Source organism: Aphelocoma coerulescens, chromosome 5, assembly GCF_041296385.1.
Source record: "Aphelocoma coerulescens isolate FSJ_1873_10779 chromosome 5, UR_Acoe_1.0, whole genome shotgun sequence".
NCBI lineage: Eukaryota > Metazoa > Chordata > Aves > Passeriformes > Corvidae > Aphelocoma > Aphelocoma coerulescens.
In genome coordinates, this window is record NC_091019.1 from 40,108,449 (window position 1) to 40,133,010 (window position 24,562).

General features: G+C 35.4%; 1 protein-coding gene across 2 annotated transcripts in view; it reads left to right on the forward strand.

The window, feature by feature from the left end:
- The window catches only part of SCFD1 (sec1 family domain containing 1), a 52,126-nt gene that overhangs the window by 18,475 nt on the left and 9,089 nt on the right, over nucleotides 1–24,562 (forward strand). For both annotated transcript variants that reach the window (XM_069017733.1, XM_069017734.1), the window contains exons 11-20: nucleotides 1,716–1,855; nucleotides 2,851–2,941; nucleotides 3,292–3,365; nucleotides 5,437–5,518; nucleotides 12,398–12,494; nucleotides 15,869–15,939; nucleotides 16,841–16,920; nucleotides 17,463–17,525; nucleotides 18,542–18,617; nucleotides 20,776–20,829. In XM_069017733.1, coding sequence (XP_068873834.1) covers nucleotides 1,716–1,855; nucleotides 2,851–2,941; nucleotides 3,292–3,365; nucleotides 5,437–5,518; nucleotides 12,398–12,494; nucleotides 15,869–15,939; nucleotides 16,841–16,920; nucleotides 17,463–17,525; nucleotides 18,542–18,617; nucleotides 20,776–20,829 — 828 coding nt within the window. The remainder of the gene's footprint in view (nucleotides 1–1,715; nucleotides 1,856–2,850; nucleotides 2,942–3,291; nucleotides 3,366–5,436; nucleotides 5,519–12,397; nucleotides 12,495–15,868; nucleotides 15,940–16,840; nucleotides 16,921–17,462; nucleotides 17,526–18,541; nucleotides 18,618–20,775; nucleotides 20,830–24,562) is intronic.

The window sequence follows — 24,562 nt, forward strand, 5'->3', positions numbered from 1 at the left end:
GAGCATAGTATTTCATGAAATACCTGCAGTAGTCTTTTAAGAAGCCATAAATTGTAACCATGAAAATGTTACCAAGATGTTGATTATGTCAAGTATGCTTTCAAACAAATTGGTTTTTCTTTAAGGTCTCAGTTACAATAGTCCAGGAATGCTGTGCAGTGTTGAACTATCCAGGCACAAAGTTGAGTGCTGCATCCATTGAGATTATAACCGTGCTGTTTCTTCACTTAAACAGGCTTACATAAAGAAATTCCTATTTCTAAATAAAAAACCTTTCATCAGTGGATACAGAAAAATGGGAGGCATGGGTAGAAAGCCTTAAAAGGACAAAATGAGGAGTTGAAAGGAGGAACACTAATTAGTAAGAATTATTTTAGGAAAACTTGTAAACGCCAAAACTAACTTGAAAACCCGGGTCACTGGTGAGTTAAACTGAGCCAAAACATAGATCTCCATTAAAAATTACAGCTAAATTTGCAATCAAATTAATTCTTTTGAAGTTTTTATCAAATATGTGTACTTGAAAAATACTATTTTTTTGCTGAAACATTAAACATCTCTTGTATGATGAGGTTTGTGCTCATCATCTGCATGTGTTTCCTTTGAGTAGCTACTTGGTTTTGTTTGTATTCTGTCCTGGGTCATTTGTAGTCTTTAAGTCCCTGCCAAGGCATAACTAGAAACATTTTAAAACTTTATTTGACCTTTCACTCGCAGTGATCCATTTCTGTATACTTTAATGAAAATAATAAAGTGAAGTTTTATTTCTGGAAAAAATATCTATTTTAAAAGGTTCTAACAGATTCTGTGTAGTCAAAGATTTTACTCTATCATTATTTGCCAAGCAAAGAGCACCTCTGAAATTTTAAATGTTCTTGAAAAGGGCTAGGACAAAGTCAGCAAGTGGAATTCTTGTTAATACTCTGTTGAAAACCAGAGAGGTAAGCTGCAGAAAATACAGAGCAGTCTTTGGCAGTGGGGGAAAGAACCAGAAGACCCACAGGGAGCTGTGTGGTGACATGTGAGCATATGTCTTCTAGACATGTGTCTTCTAGCAAAGTGATGTAGTTTCTATGTTCATACATCTGTGGAAGAAGAAAAACTATATGGAAAAATAGCAGCTTTGTTGCAAAGTTTTGCTTTATCATGCATTCACTATTTTACTAGGGCTTAAAAAATTAGGGAAAGAGCTGTGAAGGTGTGGCTAAAGAGTCCTCACAGTGAATAATCCTGTTGCTGATGTCATCAGCTTCTTGGCAGCTTTGACATATATGTTGTAGTTATGTGAGTGAACTTAAGCCTTAGAAACACTTTTTCTGCAATATAGAAGCTTTTCTATTTCAATGATTTGGAGGGTTTTAGAGCACAGTCTTTGCTAAATAACTTATTTTCTATGCAGAAAACAGTGTTCAAAGTTCAGTGTCAGAAGACTGCTTGCATATGAGATAATCAAAAGTCTTTGCTTAACGTTTGTTGCCTTGTTTGGTGTTGGACTGGTCACAGTTCAGTAATTGTGAGTAATTTTGGAGTTCTTACATTACTGCTTCTATTATCTAGTGAACTAGTAAACTGTTTCCTGCCTACTTATGAAGCTCTAATAAATAGCTGTGTTAATATTTTTTAGAAAATATTCTCAAAGGTATTTTGTTGAATATGGAAGACTGAATAATCAATTAAACCATCAAATATTTACATAAGACTCTTCTTTATTTTAGGATTTCCATTTGAATAGAGTTAACTTGGAAGAATCAACAGGAATGGAAAGTACTCCAGCAGGTGCTAGACCTAAGAAAAAAAATAAGAAGTCCTATGATTTAACTGCATCTGATAAATTTTGGCAAAAGCATAAGGGCAGGTAAGCTGTAAAGATACACAGTTTATATTAATTTAGACAATATAAATTCTAAGTATTCTTCATATATGGTAGTTCTGCTTTTAATCATATTTGAAAATATCTTTTAGTTTGGGGGCTTTTTTTAATGGCGTTCATTTCCCCACAGCAGCCCTCCCAGTGCTGTGCTTTGCACTGGTAGCTAGAAGAGCGTTGGTAACACACCAGTGTTTTGGCTACTGCTGAGCAGTGCTCGCACAGCATCGGCGCTGTCTCCCCAACATTCCCCCTCTCCAGTGGGCTGAGGGTGGGCAAGATCTTGGGAGGGGGCATTCCCAGGACAGTTCACCCAAACTGACCAAAAATATACTCCATACCACACCACGCCACACCACACCAATAGCATTCCATACCACTGTTCAGCAATAAAATCTAAGAGAAAGGAGGAGGAAGGATGTGGCCTTCAATGGGGTTTTTTAAATGTTTATCTTCTGGAGAAACTGCTCTGCCTACTGAAGCCCTTTTTCCTGAGAAATGGCCAGACAGCGTCTGCTGGTGGGAAGTAGAGAATAAAACCTTTTGTTTCCCTTTGCTTTCACACATAAGCTTTCCTTTTTTCAATTGCCTGTATCTTGACCCATGACTTTGGGATTTTTTTCTACCTTGCTTTCTCCCTTCCCAGTCTTGCTGAGGAGAGAAGTGATAGAGTCACTTGGTGAGCATGGTCAACCCACCACATAAGGAATGATCATGGCCAGTATTCATTGTCCATTATTTTTGTCTGTTAGCTCTTTGTTCCAGAGCTCAAAATTGTTCTTGCCAAAATTACATAAAATTATTGAAAGCCGTGAATATATCTTAGAAAGTTTAAGTAAACCTGCAGTAAGATGTCGTTATTTTCAGTGATTTGATACTGCTGCATGATTTGCGTGTTGTTATTTCCAAAAAGGTTTTCATTGTCTGGTTCTAGTATTTCAGTTTGTTGATTTAACTGAGCCTAATGCAGACTCTTGCATTAGTCCTTTTCCAGAGGTGGCTGAGTCTGTTCAGGAAGAACTGGAATCTTACAGAGCCCAAGAAGATGAAGTCAAAAGACTTAAAAGTATCATGGTAAGTTTCATCACCTGTATGTGTTTTATGTAAAGCGTAACAGGGCTTGTAGAGATGCTCAGCCCACCCTGTCATCCCATGGACAAAAATTTTCAGTGCATGCTGAATTTTAGGCATAATACGATCTTAAAAGTAGGACTAGAAACACCATATTTCATGAGAAGTTTCAATTTCTTTTTCATTGGTGTTGCAGTTATATAACTTCCATACTAACTGAAAAACGCAATACAGACATTAACACCATTATGAGAAAATAGTTTCTAAATGTACTGACTGTATCTGCATGTGTGATATTTGTATTTATTATGACTATTTTTATTCCTCTTTTCAAACCCTTCCTCAAAACCCAGGGTATAGAAGGGGAGGATGAAGGAGCAATAAGTATGCTTTCAGATAATACAGCTAAGCTAACTTCAGCTGTCAGGTAAGTAGTCAGTAATGCATTATTGTTTAATTAACTGTGAACCATTTCTAGTTTTTTCTGTTATTGTACTTTCTGCATTCTTTGAAATCAACATCTTTAAATGTAGGCTATTCACCTTTATAATATAGTTTAAATGGTTTATAATTCCGGTAAAGTTTTATGTGATGTCCTAAACCAGTGCTTGCATATGTGACTTCCACAATGTGTATGACTTTGGAGTATTTCCTCAGCAAAGACAAGAGTAATCTAAGTGCATCATAGATTTGCTTGCACTCTTCCACCAAAACCCCCAAACTCTGCATTCTTTCGTAAAAAAAATTACTGAAATCCCCCTTCTTCAGGTCTCTGCTTGCTTTGCACAGTGTGTAATCAATTACATTTTGATTCATGTATTTTCTGTAACATCTGTTTGCAAGATTACAGTCATTCAGAACTCTGAGAAATTTACCCCCCCACTTTTGAAGACCGAACCACCAGTAACAGAGTTTCATGACAGTGAGAGTCTTAGATTTAGGCTTCTTTCTCATTGTAAATTTGTTTTTCATTCCACTGATGCCTTCAAGAAGGGAGATATATAGTTTGCTGCCTTAATCACTAAGCCCCAATCAGAAGGAAGAAGAAACATTCATTATTCAGAGGATAAATGGGGTGATATGCCCAGTATCCTGTGAAATCCAGCATGCCTGTATTAGTTAGTTATCTCTTAGTGAGTTTGAAAAGTTGCTTTGTATCCTATGCCCTGGTTAGAATTTCATTGGAATTACAAAGGATGTGTGATCAGACAGTTTCCAAAAAGCAAGCAGGTATTTTCAAACTCGCCCTGTAAAGTTTTCAAGTTTTGTACTTCTCAAGATGCTGGTTTTCCGGTCAAGGCATTGGTTTTTGGCTCTAATCTGTAGAATTTTGCTGAGAAGTCCTGATACCATTAAGATCGTCCATTTAGGCAGGTTTCTGCTGTAAGAATTGAACTAGGTTCACTTGCCGTTCTGTTGCCCATTTTCTGAAGGTTATCTTTTTCCTGGCTTTACAGCTGCTAGAAAACTTTGGAATATCTTAGAAATCAGAGGTTCTAACATTGAGGATCTCCTGTTGTTTGCTTTTTCTGTTTTTTTGGGGGTTTTTTTTGTTGAAAAACGCAGTCCTTTACAAAGGCAGTACTAGTAACCTTCTCACATTCCAGCTGTCACTAGTGGTCAGTCATCATAGGTAACATTGATTTTATAGTTGCTTAAAGAAAGAAATAAAGTATGGCTACTTAACTTCCTGGTTCTTCAGGACATGCAGTCAGTGTCATTAAATGCCTGATCATCTGCCTACTGTTAAGCTGAGTAAGACACTGATTGTCCAGGGTGCTTTTGGTTCTGAATGTATATAGATGCTGAGAAGTCTTTTATAAATGTGATTTTCACATGCCAGCAGTGAAAATCATGTAGATCATAGCACCTTAAGTAACAATTTTTCCATGAAGTAAACTTAACCATTCAGTTTCCCATTTCACAAAAGAAAATTTTTCAACTGTGAATCCTGAATAGAGAATTGTGTTCTATGCAGAAGCACCTGACAAATTCCAGGACATCCAGAAGTTCTGTATTTATTTGACAGATACTGTTATTTACTGTAATTTTGTAATTGTTTGATATTCTTTGACAGGTATTATTTGGCAGATATTGACACTTTTGTATATATCAGAATAAACTGAATGTAGTAGATCATTTGTTCAGATTAGCAGGGCACATATCTGTTGTTGATCACAAGCTTTCAATGGGAGTATTGAATTACCCACATAATGTACGTTTTTTGCTAGTCAGGTAGAAACCTGGTTTACTACATTACATGTGACTAATGTTCTTCTCTTATGTATTCTGTTACAGTTATGAGATTCATTGCATCTATACTTGTAATTTTTTAGTTCCAATCCTATTCTGTAATTTTAGATTTTAATAGCCTTTAAAGGTCCTTTCCAACCCAGACTGTTCTATAATTCTATAAATGTTTAAGTACCTATTATATGCAGTACACAATTCAACTAGCAGTGCAAATCAGCAGGTTAGTTTTTATTTAATCTCTTCAGCTCTCTTCCAGAACTTCTGGAAAAGAAGAGACTCATTGATCTTCATACCAATGTTGCAACAGCTGTGTTGGAGCACATAAAGGTACAATTGCTCTCTAACTTGAGTTTTGTGTCAGTAGTACTCTTTAACTGAAGGAATATATCTGAGGCAGTGAAGATAAGAAAGTGAGCCTTCTCAATGGTGCTACTTTTTCAGAATTCACTCTGTAGCATTACTTGGTGTTGAAGGGTGAGAGAGAATGAATTTTGAATGCCTCTGCATGGAAAACAAGGAAGACCAGTTTTTTTCTTACCGGAATTTACTAGTATGCTCTCATTTTTTTAATGGTGGCCACAAATGTTATTCTGGGATGAAGTCTTTCTAAAATAAGTTTATGATGGAAGTGTTTTGTTTCTTTTAGAGATGTGTCATGGCAGTTCATGACTTCAGTCTAAGCAATCTTCTGTTCCATATGTGTTTATCAGAAGGGCACTGTTGACTGCTCACCAATGAAAGTGATACCCAGAGATGTGGTAATAATGATGCAAGTTACTGTAGTGGTGTTTCCAGCAAGGTCTGTGTTAGATGTCTTGTGCATAATTTGAGCACTTCAGAAGGGTGTTTGTCCCCTTTTCTGTTTTACATCTCCTGCTCTTGTGTCAGAGACCTTGCAGAGGGTTTAGTGTCAAGTGAAGGCCATGGTTACTGCTAGGATAACTTGGAAAATGGATTTGTTTCCACAGTATGAAAACAGAAATTGTAGATGAGGCTTTCAGAAACACTGAAATTCTTTTAAGTTTTGGAAAGTGGTTCAAGCACCACGTCTCACTGAAAATCAGTAATTAGAAAGTTTTACCCCAAGCTACTTATAGTTCATGGAAGGCAATGTATTTTGAAGCTAGCTTTAACATTTGTAAAACATGTAAGATCTGTCCTCAGTTATTATTGCTACTGAATTTTTTTAAAGTACTATATATATGTACAAAGGATTAGTTCTGCAATTTAATGGATAAATTAATTTTACATATTTATAAAGTTGGAGAAGAGACAGTAAGTGTCTCTCTGTGCTTAGTTCATTACTGTAGGGTCTAGTTTATGGGCTTTTGCACTATTAGGTACGTCAATTTTCATATCTGACAATTTAAAAGCAGTACATTAATACCACTGAAAAAAATTTAACTCAACAATATTGATATTTTGATGCCTAGTCTGCAAATTCACTTTTCTAAGAAAGATACTGGCTTGATAATGGCAGGCCTAGACCAGTAGTATTCTGTATATGATTTATTGGTTGGAAAACAAGTTTCAGAGTAAGATGTAGAATGGCAGTAACATCAGTTTTGCTTTCCAGTGTCCTGTTGGCAATGGGCTGGAGTCAGATTCATCAGATGATAGCAACACACTTAGTTACCTAGAGATGTAAGGAATTGCCTTATATAGGCACTCAACCAGCCCTTGCCTTGCTGCTCTGACAGGGGCCTGCTATTAGGGAGTTCCCTAGGAGTGGTGATCCATTCCTCCATGATTCGTAATTCTGGTACTGCAAAGTGCTCGGGCTCTTTACCTTCTTATTGCATAGCTGAGACAAATGGCCATGCAGTTTCTTCAGTATATTGATATGTGCATCTCTATCATCTTTTCTTTTGGTATAGAAAGCATCACTTCATCTCCAGATATTTAGAAAACTGTCTTAAACTAGTACAGATGCATGTGTTTTTTTCTGTTGAAATTTGCCTATGGTAAAGCCTTTTAACTGAATGAATGTAAAGTTTATTCCAACTGCTTTCTCTTGACCATTTTCTCCTCTGTTTTTACCCTCCAGTGTTAGAAGAAGTATCTTTCTATCTTGAGCTGTGGAATTCTAGTATGCAGGATGTTATGCTACCTAATGGATTCCTCAAAAATACTCTCAAAAAGAGCCGTGTCTCAGCCAGTACTTTTAAAAGAAATTCTGATGACACCTTGACTTTGTGGTTAATAGGTTTTATATACAGTAAATAATGAAACCAGATTAGGATAAGACAGAATTAATTTTGCAAGTGCTATGATGATGAGGAGCTAGTGAGGCACCATACTCTTCTTCAGGTTACTATATTTTCCCTTCTAAAATAATCAGGAAGTGCATTCATACTTTAAAATAGACTATTTGCATGATCCATTATGGTTTTTTTTACTATATTAATTATTTGAGCGTTTTTCTTCACTACATATATAAGCATCTATGCAAAGAATACGAGACCTGCTTTAGATATATAGTGAATTTAATTTTTCTTGCAGTCATATTTTAATGTTCAGATTACAGCTGCTTTCCACATTTCTCTTGGATCATTTTCTAAGACACAGCAAGAGGAAACCAGAAATTAATCACATACTTAGGGGTCCTGGCAGTTTTTTGGCTTAAGTGTTTAGTTAAATAATGGAAAGTATGCATCACTTTTTCATGAAGCAAGCCATCGAGTATTTATTGTCAGTGCTTAGAACAAATGCATCCTTGTTTTGCATTTATTGGTTTTTCTTCTGCTGAAGTTGGTGATTTAAGGTCTGGACCCAACAGATAACAGATACAGAGCTAGAATTACCTATCTAGCTGCTTTAGAGTTTCAAGTAATGCTTATCTTTGCATGTGATTGTAATATGAATAGGATTACTGACGTATGTTAAATCAGGAATATAAAAAGATGTGCACATATACTTTTCTAAAATGACAGTTGGGGGGTAGATTACATAACCTCTTGCTAGAATTCTGCACATGTGAATTTAAGTGGCAGATTTTTATGTGAATTGTTTTCTGTCTTAAATTACTTATATTTGTTTATTTTAGGGTTTTGTTTAATTCCTACATAATTTTATTATGTATCTCTATTTTTGCTTGATCTCAAGGTCTGATACTTTGAATGATCCCTTAATTGGGATCCCCTTAATTGGGATTGACAATAGCCTTTCAAATTTTCAAATTCAGATTTAGTAAAGGAATTCCACTATTTTAACTACTCTGTTTTAAATAAGGTTACATTTTTGTCTTACACTATGTGAAGAGAAATGGTATGTGTTTGTGAATTATATATGTCACAGTGGGCCAGGCTGGTTTTCTGTAGTCCAGAACTGATAATTCAGTAACCTTCTAGTAAAAACAGCTTTTTCTGTGTTCAGTTACAGTGACCTTCCTATCGTCATTCTGTACAGTTCAGTGAAAGGGAATTGGATATGGCTGCCACTTCCAGCCTTCTTCCAGAGTTTCTCTTCCTCTTGATAGGAGCACACTATAATTACCTGACCAACCTCCCTTGTTCTGAAGGCAGTTATTTCTGGTTGTTTCTGTCAGCATCTTTGAGAAAAACCTCAAATAGTTCCTTAGAAAACATCTCATCTGTGTATTCTCTCTCTCTAAAATTAAGAACTTTTGTAGTGTAAAGAGGATAGAAGAGCTTCCAGCAAGTCTTTACAAAAATGACCCTCTTAAGAGATTTTAATGGGTCCTGCTTCCACTTACTTGCTTTAAAAAGAAGGAATTTTGTGTTCATTTTGGAGTACAGTGCTCAACAGACTTTCCCATGCACTTCAGTAATTTTCCCTAAAATAAGTTTTGGCTTACAAACAGCCTGTTTCTAAAGATGATAAGTTGAAAGCTTTCACAAATACATATTTTTTAAAAAACAAGCTGAAGTGTGGCACTTTAACTGCATTACAGAATCCTGTCCCTCAAGTGGCAGCCAGAAAGGTCTCTTGAATGACATTGGTGTGGAACAAGATGTCATAGTAGAATAGCAAGAGCAGGAGGCAGAAAAGGAAAAACTGTAAATGTAAATGCATCTTTATTGTATTATTTTTTATTATTATTGATTTTCTTCACATTGCTTGCCAGTTTGGCACCCATAAGAACCTCTTCTTTGCTGTGTTTTTTATTGAATCTACAGGACTGTTTAGCTCCTGTTCCCCAGCTTTTCCTCTTGGCATGTCTGTGAGTTTGCCATTGAGTGAACAAAATTGCACTTACTTAAATTAAATGGGACATCTGCTTCTTATCAGCACCTCTTACACAAGTTGGCTCTTCAAGAAGTAACTGTCTCATTGATGTAGCATATCTGGGATATCTATCAAAAGGTAACTAGTAGTGTTTAAGGCTATTCAGTAACCCATATGAAATTTGATTAGGTGTCCACCTAATTCCAAGCAAACCAGTGTAAGAAAAATATTGCCCTAATTAGCATCTTTGCTACTAACTTTCATTAGTTACCTAGTGAAGAAGCCACTGAATAGACTTACTATATTGATCCATCTCTTTGGTTTGTTGCATCAGAAACAGTCTCAAAAGTTTTATATTGCTGCTTACCTCTGATGTCCCTATTGTGGATAGAAAAACAGACAGTGGATAGAAAAAAAATGTGGACCTGAAGTTTCAGGATTTTTGGTTTGGGGTTTTTTCCCCAAAGAATGCTAAGTTCACACTTCAGAATTAATTGTGCAAAGTTTTTGAAGAGTGAGCGTACTTGTATCATTAATGTTTCAGTTTAGGCTCAAAGTTTAGCACATATATGCAACCAGTGAATTTTCTTTGCTACTGTTGATCTGCTTTGTTCAGCAGTCACAGTCGAACAGTCATAAAGTTGCACGTGGCTGAGAAGAATTTTACCTAGCCTGTGCTCCAAGTAATTTAACAATTGTGAATCTGTTCTTAAAATTGAAAGTAATTGATGTTTGAATTACATAATTTTATTTAGCAGTTGGTCTGTAAACAAATACAGGGAATTAGGGAATCTTTTTATGTTGTACATTTTTACATGCCATCTGAATAAATTTCTTGTAAACAGATCACCAGCTAAGATAATACTGGCTTTGCCAAATTCAACAGTATTATATTTGACTTTATAAGATCAAGTTTCCACATTTCAAGACAATCCCTTTTTTCTTGGATGCCTGTTGTCTGGGAAAAACATTTTAAACTCAAAAACATTGAATTTAGTTTCACATAACAAGATATAAATGTACTTAAAACAGAAAAAGCAAGTGTATGTAATGGAAAGACTAAAAAAATTTTAGTAGTTTCTTTGCAATTGCTTTATGTCTCTAGAGAGATCTAAGGAAACTGTAACACAGAAGATCTCCAAGATGCTGTAGAATTGAGGTCTCAGATGGTTTACCAGATACCAAATTGCATCTGAAGTAAGGACTTGGAAAAAGGCTGGTAGTTCAGTTCTATTCAGACTTTAAACTACTCTTCTTGTAACATAAGCTCAAGGTAAATACAGCTTGAAAGAAGTTCTAGCTTTTTTTTTTTTTTTTCATTCATGCACCTTCGATGTAGTCATAGTCACTATGACAATCAACAGAAGATGTTCTTCTGCCCCTAAAAGTAGCAGGGGGTCATTTTTGAGCACTCTCGATGATAATTTACTTTATAAGCTGTAATTACAAGCACCTGCAAAAGCTTTAAATTAAGTTATTGCTCTGCAAGTAACTGATCTTCTCGAGGAGTTCTGTAAGTGGTGACTGAGAAATGGAAGCATTGTATAGCTGCCTGCATCATAAGCTGATTGCCAAATGCTTTCAATACAAAAATATCCTTGTAATTCATACCATTTTGCTTTGTTTTCTCCTCTCTAGCTCTTTTATTGAGGAACTTACAGTACTCGATGAAATATCCTAATATCCCTAGGCTAGAGAAATATTTTGTGGGAGGGTGAGGGGCAGGTAAACTAACTTTTATAAAATTAATTTTCTTATTTGTGATCTCAGGAATAATTTTAGTAGAATTCAGAAATATGTGAAAACCAGACTTTTTAAGTTTTTATGGTCTGTCATTGCAAGAACTACTTCACTGGATAAAAGGTGCCATTGCAGTTTTAAATGCTTTGGCATTATCAGGCAAAATTTCTCAAATTGTTTAAACCAAGAAAAGCAAGGTGACTCTTGCCTCACTCTGGCAATACCATTTCAGTCTCACAGCGGGTATGATGTGGAGCTGACACACTTCCAAAGCAGCAAGATGGTGGTCCACTCTGTAGTCTCCTTTTTGAGCCAATACATAGCTGAATGTGCTCAAACATAAGGATTTAGTTAGTTACCAGATACTAAAACTTACAGGTTTTGTAAGCTGAGTAGCTGTAACATTTGTTGTGATGCTGCATTTTAATGTTCAAACACACATAATGATCTGCATTGTAATGGAACATTTTAAAATAAGTTCTGGACTGCATTTTTCTGTTTTTAGCTTGTAAGATCTTGATCAATAAGTGCAAAACTTGTCTGTTTGTGCAGGTGTGCTGCAATGCAGTCATTACTTGCATGGCCATGTGATGTCTTCCATAAAGCTTTTGCCTCAACAATTTTCTATAGTCCCTGTGCCATCCTCCCTAAAAAGGATTTTCACAGCATCTTGATGTGTCATTGTATAATGAGAGACTTCTCCAGTGTTAACAAGATAATCTAATTATAAACTTCTCCATTGGTGTGAGTGAACTACTGCAAGCCTTTGATCTGAGGTAGTATTTCAGTACCAGCCCAAGTTGGCAGTTGCCAACGTTTCCTTGGGATGATGCCTTAATGTATAAAGGAATTTCCCACATTTATCTGCATTGAATAATTGTCTTGTGGTCTGAGAGCCTGGAGGTTCAGAATAAATTTGACGTAATATTCATTTGACCATTACTTTTTCCTTTTACAGCATAGCAGTGTGTATGATGGCATGTAGTTTTCAGCTGTGTGAAAGCCATAGTTGAAAACAAAGCTTCTCTTCCAGTTCAATATTCACATCAGACACCCCTTGCTTAACTTGCATTTTCGTTTTTAGTATGATAATTAAATAACCATCAACTTTCTGAGAGCTAATTATAATGCAAGCATTAGTTACTTTTACTGATAATTTATTTTAAAATAAAGTTTTTAAAACGGTCTTTGTAACTAAAACTTCATACCTTTTAAAAGAGGAAATAAATATTCTTTCAGAGTTTTAAGATGTTAACCCTAACACTTACTCTTAAACAGAGTCGAAAGCTGGATGTGTATTTTGAATATGAGGAAAAAATAATGAGCAAATCCACTCTGGATAAATCTCTTCTGGACATGATTTCTGACCCAGATGGTGAGTACTTTAAATTTGAACTTGGTATAAAATTTATTAAGATACACAATAAATCTATACCTGCTTGGATTTCAGGGTTGGTAAAGAGCAACCTGTGCAAGACTTCTAAAGAAAACAGCTTTTGATTGATCTTCAGCAGTCAACTGAAGAACTAAACTCTAGAGAGTTTAGTACTTCAGTTGAGTAATATCCAAAATATTAGCAACTTCTGCTGCTCCACTAAAATCCTTTCCTAACTCCTTATTTTTTAAGATCAAAATATTTTTTGTGCTTTTCCAGTATTTAGGAGTATAGCATGGCATTCTGTGGTCTGAACAATACTAATTTTAAATCCTACTGCACATTTTATAACATATACATACCTCACGAACACGATGAAAATTTCATAGAGTTTGATTAGATCAAAGGGCTGTAATGTAGGTAGCTCCTGCTGGTGCGAGGAAAAAGATGAATGGGACAAGGTGGAGAGAAGGGACACAAGATGTAAATTGGCCACTTCACTGGGACTCACCTGAAGCTTTGCATGTGTTGATTCAGCTGTGGTATGTCTGTTTTCATCATCTAAGGGCACGAGCAATGCATCCCAGCTTCTGTGTCACATACGGGTCATGCATATCAGAGCTTGCACAGCAGGAGTACTCAGGTTCTCTATTAGCAGGAGTCACTGAGGGTCTTTCTGTGAAAGGCTAAGACCCAAATGACTTCCCAGCTTTTTGTAGTATTGTAACATCAGCTCTCCTTTCAATCTGTCACAGCTTTACGTGTCATAACCCTCTGACAGATTTCAGTAGGATCTGATACCAGTTGGCTGGAGCAAAATAACGTGCAGAGCAAAATTGTAAAACTTAAATTATCTCTGAATTGTCAGCATACCGGCAATTATATTGGCAAACCTCAAACATTTAGAGACCCAGGGTTCCTGCTCTTTTTCCAGTGTGCCCTTTAGTTTTGTTACTGCATGATTATGTGTGTAGTCTTACAGCTACATACTGGGTTTAATGCCTGCTTGGAGTTTGTATAATGATTCATATTTATAGAAAGAGTATCTATACGTCCTGCTGACTTTCTACAAAAATCTTCTAATAGTGTCCATGCTATATAATCAAAAGGCAGTAGAAGAAATAGTGTACAGTTGGTAGAAATTTGAGCTAAAATTTTAAACATCTCATAGTGGGTCATGTCTAGAAATTAAAAAACTTTCAGAAAATCTAATATCAGGCATCAATCTGTATATCAGTACATGCATTCATTTTTTATATGAAGCTAATAAGAATATGTATAATCTGTACTTTCTTTAAGCATCAATACAAACTAGTCCTTTTCCATGTTCAGAATTACTGTTTCATGTACTATTTTGATTTCAGTTTTTATGTTTGCATAAACTTAGATAAGAAAACAAATTTTATGCTTGCTTGTATATCCTACTGGATCAATTACTTTTTACCTGAATCCACATTTTCTATGCCTTTTTAGATTGCAGTGTAAAGCAAATTGTTTTCCAAGCCTGATGTATCATATCAACATTCCTATTAGTAAGGTTCCTGTTTTTTACACAAGATTAGATTTACAAGCTAGAGTTTTTCTTCATAAGCTAAGTATTCAGGTTTTCACAGTAGTGTGTTAGCATTTTATATGCATTGCCTAGGTTTAAGTTTATATAAGAAAAAGATTAAAGTTAAATCAGAGTGATTATTTCCACGCATGCTGTCTTGTAAAACTGTCCAGCCTCATATTGTGTGATTCACTGAGAAGCACCAGCAGAAAACATTTTGGAGGAATAATACATCAAGTCTTCCAGCGCTTCCACTGGTGAACTATTTATTGGCATTATGTGTGGGGATATTTGTCATGTGGACAATGAGATCTACAGAGCTCTTCATGAAAGCACTTAGATATGTCCACTTAACAGCTTCAGGATTCAACCTCCCATTTGTTACCGTATTGTACTAATCTACCACTCAGGACTATTAGGTGCCTCCCAGTTTCGTGGATATTATTGTATCCTGGAGTGGTGATAAAATGGGAACTAAAGGCTGCCTGCTGGTTTTTCAATTGAAAATAAAATTGGTCTGTTCTAGGTTTGCCAAGTTAAGTTTTCTTCAGAATATTTAGCAGTTTGCCTCAGACTGTAGTCTAGAAAAAAGTAGTGAATATTTGGTAGGCACTTGGCCTGAGTCTTGCAGCTGTTTATCACAGCTTTTTTTGCCTAAGTGAATTCCAGGTGGATCTCTACCTTGAAAGCTGGCTTTTGGTTTAGATAATACAAAGTGTCTTCAGTTCTTGATCTTATGATTTACTGGTATTTGGTAAGGGTTAGTAAAACCTACTTTCCAGAGAAGATTGTACCAAGTCATAAATGTTCGTTATGACAGCCCTTACTCTTAACTTCTGCCAGACTAAATATATGCTGACTTATAAATAAAAGTTGCAGATTAGAGCTGGTGGTCTCCTGCTGACATGATCCACATTCCATAGTAGAGGAAAAAAACCCAAAACAAACAAAACTGAAAAAGAAAAACAGGAAAAAAAGTAATTTTCTTACCCACAAGTGCAAGGAAGTTCATTCTTGTACAATATTGCACTAAAATTATCAGGCTTTTGTAATTAATTTTAAGTGTTTGTTTTGAGATGTTGTACTTCTGAAAACTTTGTTTGAAACTATTGTCTTTACTAACAGTGATTCTCTTCTAGAAAAAAAAAAGATGGTGTTCAAAATCTGGTGTAGTAGTTTATAGTCTAAGTAATGGCTACATCAGCCTTTTGATCTGGAGAGATGAATTTTGATTGCATATCAATAATGCTTCCCAAGAACGGGAAGTAGTTTTCTTCAACAAAAGAGGATTTAGGAAGTAAAATCCTTTCTGAAGGCAAGTTGGAAGCTTGGGTTTTTTTTCCCTGACCAGTGGTTCATATATGTGCTTTTGCAGTCCTCAAGTGTTTCAGTACAGTGAACCATAGAACTGTGTAAGCAAGTTGTAGAGCTAAAAAATAATGTGCTATGGCTTTTACTTCTATGATTTTTCTTTAGTCTGCTTTTTCATGGACCCACTTCCAGATAATGCTTGCAGTCTCCACATAAAATATCATAATTTCTCTACATAACTTATTGAGGATGTTATATCAATAATAATATTTACTAAAAACAAAAGGAGAAAGTGTAAAACTTTCAGAAAGAATGAGCACATCTAACCCAACTCTTCATAAAATTGCTGTATGTCTTTCTTTTTTATATTGAAGAAGGCCATGGTTAGAGGTAACATTTATTGTCATAACTAAAGGTCTGCATGTACATTTATGTGGCTGCTGAAGAGCAGTTAATGTGGCAGCATAGTTACAATTGTAGTTTTTAATTTTTCTTTTTTTTTTAATTGCAGCGGGAACTCCAGAAGACAAAATGCGATTATTTCTCATCTATTACATAAGCTCAGCTCAGGCACCTTCAGAGGTACCTATGTTCTTTACAGCTTCCAACACCAGAATGTACCACAAGGGATTTTTCTGTGGCATTTCAGCACTAAGTAGATACTTCCGTTTCTTTGTAAAAGGAAGTACGAAATGCCCAGGAAATACTAAAACTTTAAATAAATTTTGTCGTATCATCAGGAAATCTGCTCACAAAGCTTTAGCCACCATTTCAAAGGATATGAATGACTAGTAAGAAGGAATATTATATTGTGACATATTTAGATCAGAGTTACTACAAGACACATCTTATCATGCTTTCTATTATTCTGCTCCACTGCTCAATAGAAGTAGATAAAGCAGAATGAAAATATGATTCGTTTCACTCTATCTTCATATATTCAAGAATGATTGAGTCAGTTGAGTAGCAGGTGAATGAAGGAGAAATGCATCTGCCAATATCTGAATAATCCAGGAAACAATTTCTTCATATTTCTTTTGAACTTAGGGTGATTAATTTCAAGGAAAATTCTTACATTGTAGAAACATTATCTGATGGAAAAAATGTTTGATTAGATGAATAGAAATTATCTGTATAAATGTATACTAGCTCCTCTTTGTTAATTGTTTACTGTTTTGACATTGTACAGAAACCAGCATTTTGTTGGTGCTAGTATAAAAGACTGTTCCCGTACCTGAAAGTCCACAGGATTTAATTCCACAAACACTGTTCAGTTTAATGAGATTTACTCATGGCAAATTTTATTTCAAGTTGTATTTCCGTACTTGGTAGGCAATGAGATTAAGACTCATAATTACTTTTTAACTTGGGTCAATGCTGTAACTTTGCACTGGTTATTTAATATTTAGATAAGAATATCTTGTCTTTCCACGTGGATTTAAGAGTAGCTTCAACCTTTTGTAATTTTGCACTTTGATTTCAGATTGATTTGGAGCAGTACAAAAAAGCACTGATGGATGCAGGTTGTAATCTCGCTCCTTTGAGCTACATAAAACAATGGAAGTAAGTAATTTCTTTTTTGTCCTTTATGAGGCTAATTGGGTAATTTTACAGAACCCAGCATTGTATTCAGGACTTATGTATTACTTCTCTTACATTTTAAATTATCCTTAAACATTCATTTGGTATAAGTTTTTCCTTTCATTGTTATGGTAATACATGCAAATCTTATTTTAAAACTAAACTCCAGTAGTGCCAGAACACTATAGAATATGACATTTAGTATGAGCTAGGACAGAAACAACTTACTGAATTAAATGAAAAGTTGTGCTAGCTCAGACTCCAAAGTTTTTTTTGTTCATACCAAAGAGTTGTATATCAGTTATTCTAGTTTTACATGGTATGTGAATGAAATCTTTGTCTTTTAACTACAAAATCTAATTCCTATTGTATTTGTAGGCAAGAGGGATGCATTTAATAAATAGTTACTTCCTGAAAGAGTTTGAAATGCAGAGGTTTTTTCACTTTTAGATGACTAGAGTGGAACATTCTACAGCAGTGTGTGCCATGAGGTAAATTCTTGATTTCTATCCCTGCTTTCACAGGGCTTTCACTAAGATGGCTTCAGCTCCAACCAGCTACGGAAACACTACGCCTAAACCTTTGGGGTAGGCTTTTGATTAATTTTCTGTTAGCCTTCGGGTTCTTCTATCTTATTTTAGTAGTGTTGAAAGTGTGTTTAGTGCTATACATGGCCCAGAGCAAAACATCTCCCTATTTGTAAAATTTTTAAGTTACAGACAATTACAAGCACTTATCTTCCCTTAAAAGTGTGTAGTACACACAGAGAGGAAAATAAAAGGATCTGTGACTAAATTCACAAAGTATCTTAATACAGTGCTCTCTGCACCTGCATATTAAATGCACTCTCACAGGAGAAGAATTCAGCGCCAGGAACTGCATCTATGACAGCCATCACTTTGAGCTTTAAGTAGTGAATGGCAGAAGATAAGCACAGCCCTGTATATTCAAAATGAGTTCTCTCCTGGATTTGGAGACTGTCAGGGATGTAAGAACACAGTGCTATTTCATTGGAGTCTCCTGGACTGGGTGTCTGCCTGCTTTTTGAAAGGTGTAGTTATTTATTTCAGGACACAAGAACTGTGCTACAGTTACATATATCCCATACAGGATATAGGACTTGGGTCTTTCCATTCTTCGGAGGATTTCAGTCCTCATTACCACTTTTACTTTCAGGAACACACCATCACTGTCATAAGGAATCTGTGGTGCGGTATGGTTACAGAGAATTCCAGTGCTGTTTCACTTGGAAAAATTGCTGCTTGGTTTGTTGGAGACACTCAGCAGCTCTGTTAACTCTGGTGATTAGACCCACTTCAAAGGAGCACTCCAATCCTTACATTACTGAAGTAATTAAACTGTTCAGTGGATTAAAGATTAGAATCCGAGACTCCCATTGATAGGTGAGGATCTATCTGGTAGATTACAGGTGTATTCCCATACACTTGCTTGCCATGGGATGTGAAGGATATATTTTATGACAAACTGAGTTACTTAGTACTTAGATCCTATTGACTTTATTGGGAATTGGATGTCTATAAAGCTTAAGAATACAAATTTTAAAAAAAAGGTCCTACACACCATCTTTATTTTGGTTTTTCAGTCTGTTTTCACGTGTTATGAATACAGGATCACAGTTTGTAATGGAAGGAGTGAAGAACTTGGTACTGAAGCAACAAGTAAGTTTAAAAAAAACAAAAAGTCTATCATGAGTATTGTGAAGATTTGGAAATTTCAGTACCTTTGTTATATTAATAAAATTCATTGTACAGTAAACAAGTAAATATAAATCTCTGCTTATGGATAGATCTATCACTTCTTAACTTCCAGTTTTCAGATAAGTGACAAATAATGTTCTCATTTTCTTTGAAGACCTCTTTGTAGCAATTAAGACTGATTCCAGCATTATAAAAAGAACAGCTTTGGAATACTCAAAGTAGACTAGACCTTCATAAACAAAAAAATATTAACTATCTGTATCTTTACTTAGAACTACATGTATAAAGTTAATCTATTCTGGAGTGATTAAGAGGCTGAAAGTGTTAGTTCTCTGTTTAGTTACAATTCAAACATTTCTTGTTTTCCCATATAAGTGTAATGAACAGCAACCATAATCTTGTAATGTGCAGGATACATTTATAATGACATGACCACCTTCAAATATTCACTTAAGTTTTTTAAATATTTTTGAGCATAACTTGCATGTAAATGTACACCCCCCCAAAGAAAACAAACAACAACAACAAAAAAGAAACTGGTTGTGTAACTTGTAGCTGGAATTTTGAGTTGTGGTTCCCAGAAACCTGCTTCTCTGTAGAGGACGCATCATTTTTCCAATATGTACTTTCATCAGATGGCAATAAATAAATATCTATTTACAGTTTAAAATCTTAATTCTGTAATATTTTGACATCAAGATTTCTAAGAAAAAGATCATTCATCATATTGTAATTCCTAGTTGAAGAGTCAGAATTTAAATTAGAAATACAACATATCAGAACTAGATAAAACGAAATCTTAACTAAAGGTTTGTCTTTTTGACCTACTTAATCTTATCATTGTTACTGTTTGTTTATTCAGCCTGTTATAGACATCATTTATACATGAAAGGTATCAGCTCTCGCATAAAAGTTTAAAAATGGGGTCTCACTTTTGTGGGGTTGTTAATGAAGTTAATTCTGCAGGATTTTCACTATGACTTGATATGATAAGCTAGCTGCATTGCAGAGTTACAACTCAGTGGTATATAATGAAATATGATTGAGGAAAATTTAAATATGCAGCTTGCCTGTGTGTTATATATTATGAGAACTCTTCAGATATACTGTTCCTTGCAATAATAGAAAATAATTATATTCTCAAGGAGACTTTCTCCTCTTCTTGTGTTAAACATTTTGTCATTTCTTTAAATGTGTGGCTTTAAAGAGTTAATATTACTCTGTACAAAATGGCTTGCATTGTTTTCCATTCTGAGTGAGCAAGAAGTCGATTTGCCAGTGTTTCCAGGATACGCCTTTTCTGGCTTTTAATTTCTCCTCCAGGTATTTTAGGGTAGCCAGATGAAAAGCCTTTCTTCCTCGTATTTGTAAGCCTAATGTAGGTCTGTGGTATTTCTATTAAAGCTAACTTTTTATTTTTCCTTCATTAATTCAGGGATTCACATGGGTTTTCAGTGTAACATGTAGATCTTCCTTTGGAATGTCCTCTTTTGATACATTCTGTCAAGACCCCTTTCCAATCCTGTTGCTATGTAAACTCACCCTCAGTTTATTATAACTGAAGTAGTTTAACTCTTTAATATTCAGATATTTTGTGCAAGCTGACATTTCCCGTGTTAAATAAGAACAGTAATCTTGAATTTCACCACACTTTATTCCTTTGCAGTATATCCAAACATTTGATGCCAGAGCTGTTTTATTTACCCATTTCTTTGACAACATTAGTTCTATTTTAGAATTACACCCTTATTTATCAGCATCAGTTTTAAAATTCTTTCCTTAACTGCAAAGTATTTTTTTTAATAAGAATTCATATTTGATCCTGTCTGCATATGTTGGTAATAGCTAAATACAGCTCTCTTCTTATCTTCACACTTTTTTTGCACTTTATGTCTTATCTTTATCCCCTAGCTATATGCACCTTAGATGTTTGCATTTTTTTACAGAAAAGTAATTTAGGTGATAATAAATAAGCTTAACCTTTACAGAACATAAGAGAAAAACTGTTTGAAATAGTATTTCAAATGCTCTGTAAACTTTTCCATAAGTAATAATGTGACTGAGAATAGTTCTTAGTAAGCATTTCAGCATTCCATTAATTACACATTATGTTTTACAGAATCTGCCAGTCACACGTATTTTGGACAACCTTATGGAGATGAAGTCAAACCCTGTGAGTACAATTGCCTTCACACAGAGAGAGGTGGAGCAAACGAAATCTTAAAGCTGTGATATGTAATATGCTATGGCTAATTTTTTTCATGGTAGTGCAGTTGAATCCAATCATGCTGTATTTCAAGAATAGAACCATTTTCATAACTATTTAGTAAGAGTTTTTTCACTAGTCTCTAAACAATGGCAATTTATGATGTCTCATTTGAACTAATATTTTTTAGCTTTTTCCTATTCTGTGCTGCTATTAGACTTGTGTTATACTGAGCTTCTGTTGCTCCTAAATTTCTACATTAGGCTGTGGACTGAAATTTTCTTTGTGTCAAGGTGTTTGGTTTTTTTTTAAAGAGCACAATTTCAGAAGTGTTCACAGAGAGGTGTATTAGGGAAAATTACATTTCCCGCATCTTTAAACTTTGCTATGCAGAGGAAAATATTTTACTACTGATTCAGTCATTCTGTTTGCAAGCAGAGGTGGTTTTTGTCAGAAAAGTCCTCTTCTTGCCTTGTTTCTCTGAAAATTTACCCAGACTATTTTAAATTTATATATTACAAATTTTTGAAATGCTTACATGTTACTGACACAATCAAGGCATTTACTAGAACTTACAACTAAAAGTAGGCCTGAGTGTTAATGCATGAAGGCATTATTCTTGCCATGTATTTTGTTCCTTATATACAACCAACCTGTGCACATGCTTGTCCTGAAAAAGTCACCTCTTAGAAAAAATCTCCTCATTTAGAAAGCTTTAATGTTTGCCACATCATATCAGTCTTCCTATTTTAATGCCATCAGCATCAGTCAGAGTCATACAATTGTAATATCTCACACTGGTTAGTAGATTTAAAGCATTCTTCTTAGTCCACTTTCACCTTCAGGTATTAACTGTATGTACAGAGAGAAAAATAATGGTAAAATATGAAAATTATCAACATGCAAGTAATCCTTTATTTTCTTAAACTGTACTTCATAGATGATATACGTCATGATTCTTAGCAGATAATTTACTTTCTCATAACAAACAAAGGCATTTACACTGTTTCCAGTGTTAGTGGATTGTTGTTCCTGTTTGAAAGACTTGGAGAAGGTGCACAGGGCTTACTTTATTTAGTCAACCAGCAGAGGTCACCCACAACACTTACCATAGGAAGCTGAAATTATAACTATAGATAACTTACAAGAAGGTGAAAAATTAAACAATTTTTTAAAAAGTAAACATTAGCTTCCTTAGGCTACAAGTTTAGGAGTTTAATTAGAAAAGTTTACAAGTCATATGAGGTTTTTTTCTGACTTGATTTTTTCACATTTTTCTTAGTAGAAAACAGCTACCAGCACTTTGATAATTCAGAGAGAACATTGATCTTCTCTCTTAAAAAAAGCAGTGATTGGGCTAGTCTGTCAGTCAGCAGCTTCCTGTTCCACTGCCATGGCAGAGACTGATATTCATGGCAAAAAACAGGGAGTCCCACTTTTCGAGTCATAGGAGACCAGGCAATCCCTAAAGACTGATTCTCCTAACCTGCAGGAAAACTGACAGCAAGTTTGGGAGTAAGTTTCAGCTAAAAGAAGCAAGCCAGAGAATCATTGTGGAATGTGTTTAGACTTGCTGTACCATCAACAGAAGTGAAATTGTATCTGGAAAAGGTCAATGTGTGGAAATACACCATTGTGGCTTCTGTTCATCTTCTGATGTGTGGGATTCTTTTCTGTTCCCCAGAATAGAAAACTACTGCACTGCAGGCAAAACACAGAGAGTAAAAAAGTTCAAGATTTTATTTTTTTTACAACATTGAAAAAAATCTCCTTTGTAGTTCTAGGAATCTTATTAACCACAGTAATCAGTGTATGAAATGTACATACAGATGAAATGCCTAATGCAAAATTAGAGCAGATTATTGAGAAGTCAAACAATTATTACAATGAATGTAAATAATGTAAATTATTTTCTAGATATTAACTGCAACAGTAAAGGAAATAGATGCAATGTAAATACAACTTGTACCACAAACATTCACATATATTATTGTCAGTTGAAATCTTAAACTTATTTAGAATAATATCCTGTGCAAAACTCTGTGGGGCTGTCTGTAAATTACTTTATGTGTTGCTTGTCTCTGCTGTTTCTTTTGTCTCCCCAGCAAGGACAAGTAAGTCTACACCCATGCCACCCATGCTTTTCAAGATTTTCAGAAGCAGGAAATGCTAGAACAGTTCTTAGGGGCCATAATACCATCTTGTAATTTTTAAATTTTTTCTAGATTGATTAACTATAGTTACACCTTTTCTTGAAAAACATATTCAGAAACATTCCTTGATGACCATAAAAGTAATCAGTTACTTGTGGGTATTTTAAATAATAATATTTATTGTTAAAAGCACAATTTTAAGCAATTGCTTTTAAGGTTATATTTTAATAATATGTTCATAATTGATGAAAATTAATATGTTCAAATGTTCATAAAACTAATAACATACTTGCTTTGTTCTGGTGTCATTAAATAGAGCTTGATTAAAACCTTAAATCTTCCTAAACAAACAAAAAAAATCTTGTTGTCAGGTATACACAAATTTTAATCCGTAGTTATGAAATTGACCATCATTTACTATAGAGTTATGGAGATTATTCTAAGGATCTTCTAGAAAATGGTTTGATTACTGAGTGAGGACAGTCTTCGAAAAAGTAAACCTTTACAAAGTGGTTTAGCCTCTGTCAGTACAGTGTGTACATTTGTATTGACTTAAGAAGTAGATAGATCTTATTTGTGATGTATATTAATGAATCTGTATTTTCGTTAATACTGTCCCTTTCAGTGTATATGGGACCTTTCAGACTTAGGTAGGATTTGTTGTAGGATTATGTGGGATATGCCCAGCCCTTGCCCTGGAGGGATCTCTGCTGAGACAAGAGATTTAGCAATCGCCCAGCAGGACTCCCTGAAGGGGCAGCCACCTCTTGGATCATGGCGAGGAAAGGCAGACCCACAATCCTTTGGAAGACCCTATGCAGATCTTTCTGTAACCCATTGGTCTGTCCCAGACCCTCTGTAACCCATTGGTCCCCTGCTGATCCCCTGTATCCCTATAAAAGGAAGCCCCCTGGCTCTGTGGGAGAGAGAGCTCGTCCCTGGCTTTCCCCTTCGCCGGAGGGAACCAACAATAAAGCTACCTCTGTGCGGAACCAGCCACACGGGCCTTCTCGTCTCTCTCTGGTCTGGTTTGGCCTGGGGATGCCCTGCAGAGCTGAGCTGGAATCACGAGCTGACAATCACTAAAGAGCTGACAGCCTCTGCAAGGGCCCTCCTGCCAGCAGCTGAGAGGAAGACACTGGGCCTCGGGAAGGCAATTCCTTTCGGGACCATCTCCCTGGACCAGTCACCTCTTCCTGGGTCAGAGCTACTGAGCCCACCACCAGCTGTAATAGGATTACCTTTCATGCATTACAAAGAAAAATTCTGAAAGTAGGTTTCCTTAATCCAAACTAGTCCTGTTAGATTCTGCAGAAAAACAAATGCAGATTGAAAGTCAATGGCATTTCCATGGGTCTTTTCCTATTTTAATTGGAAATACTGAAAATTAAGTTTATAATCTCAGAAGTATTCATTTTCTTCTGGAATTGCTTAGGGAAGTCACCAATTCAGTTGTGTGTGAGGAAAGTGCTATACAGTTGTTTTTATTGGCAGACTAGGTATCTTAAAGAAAATAAAATTTAGTGGGGTTTCTTTTCCCTGCCCCC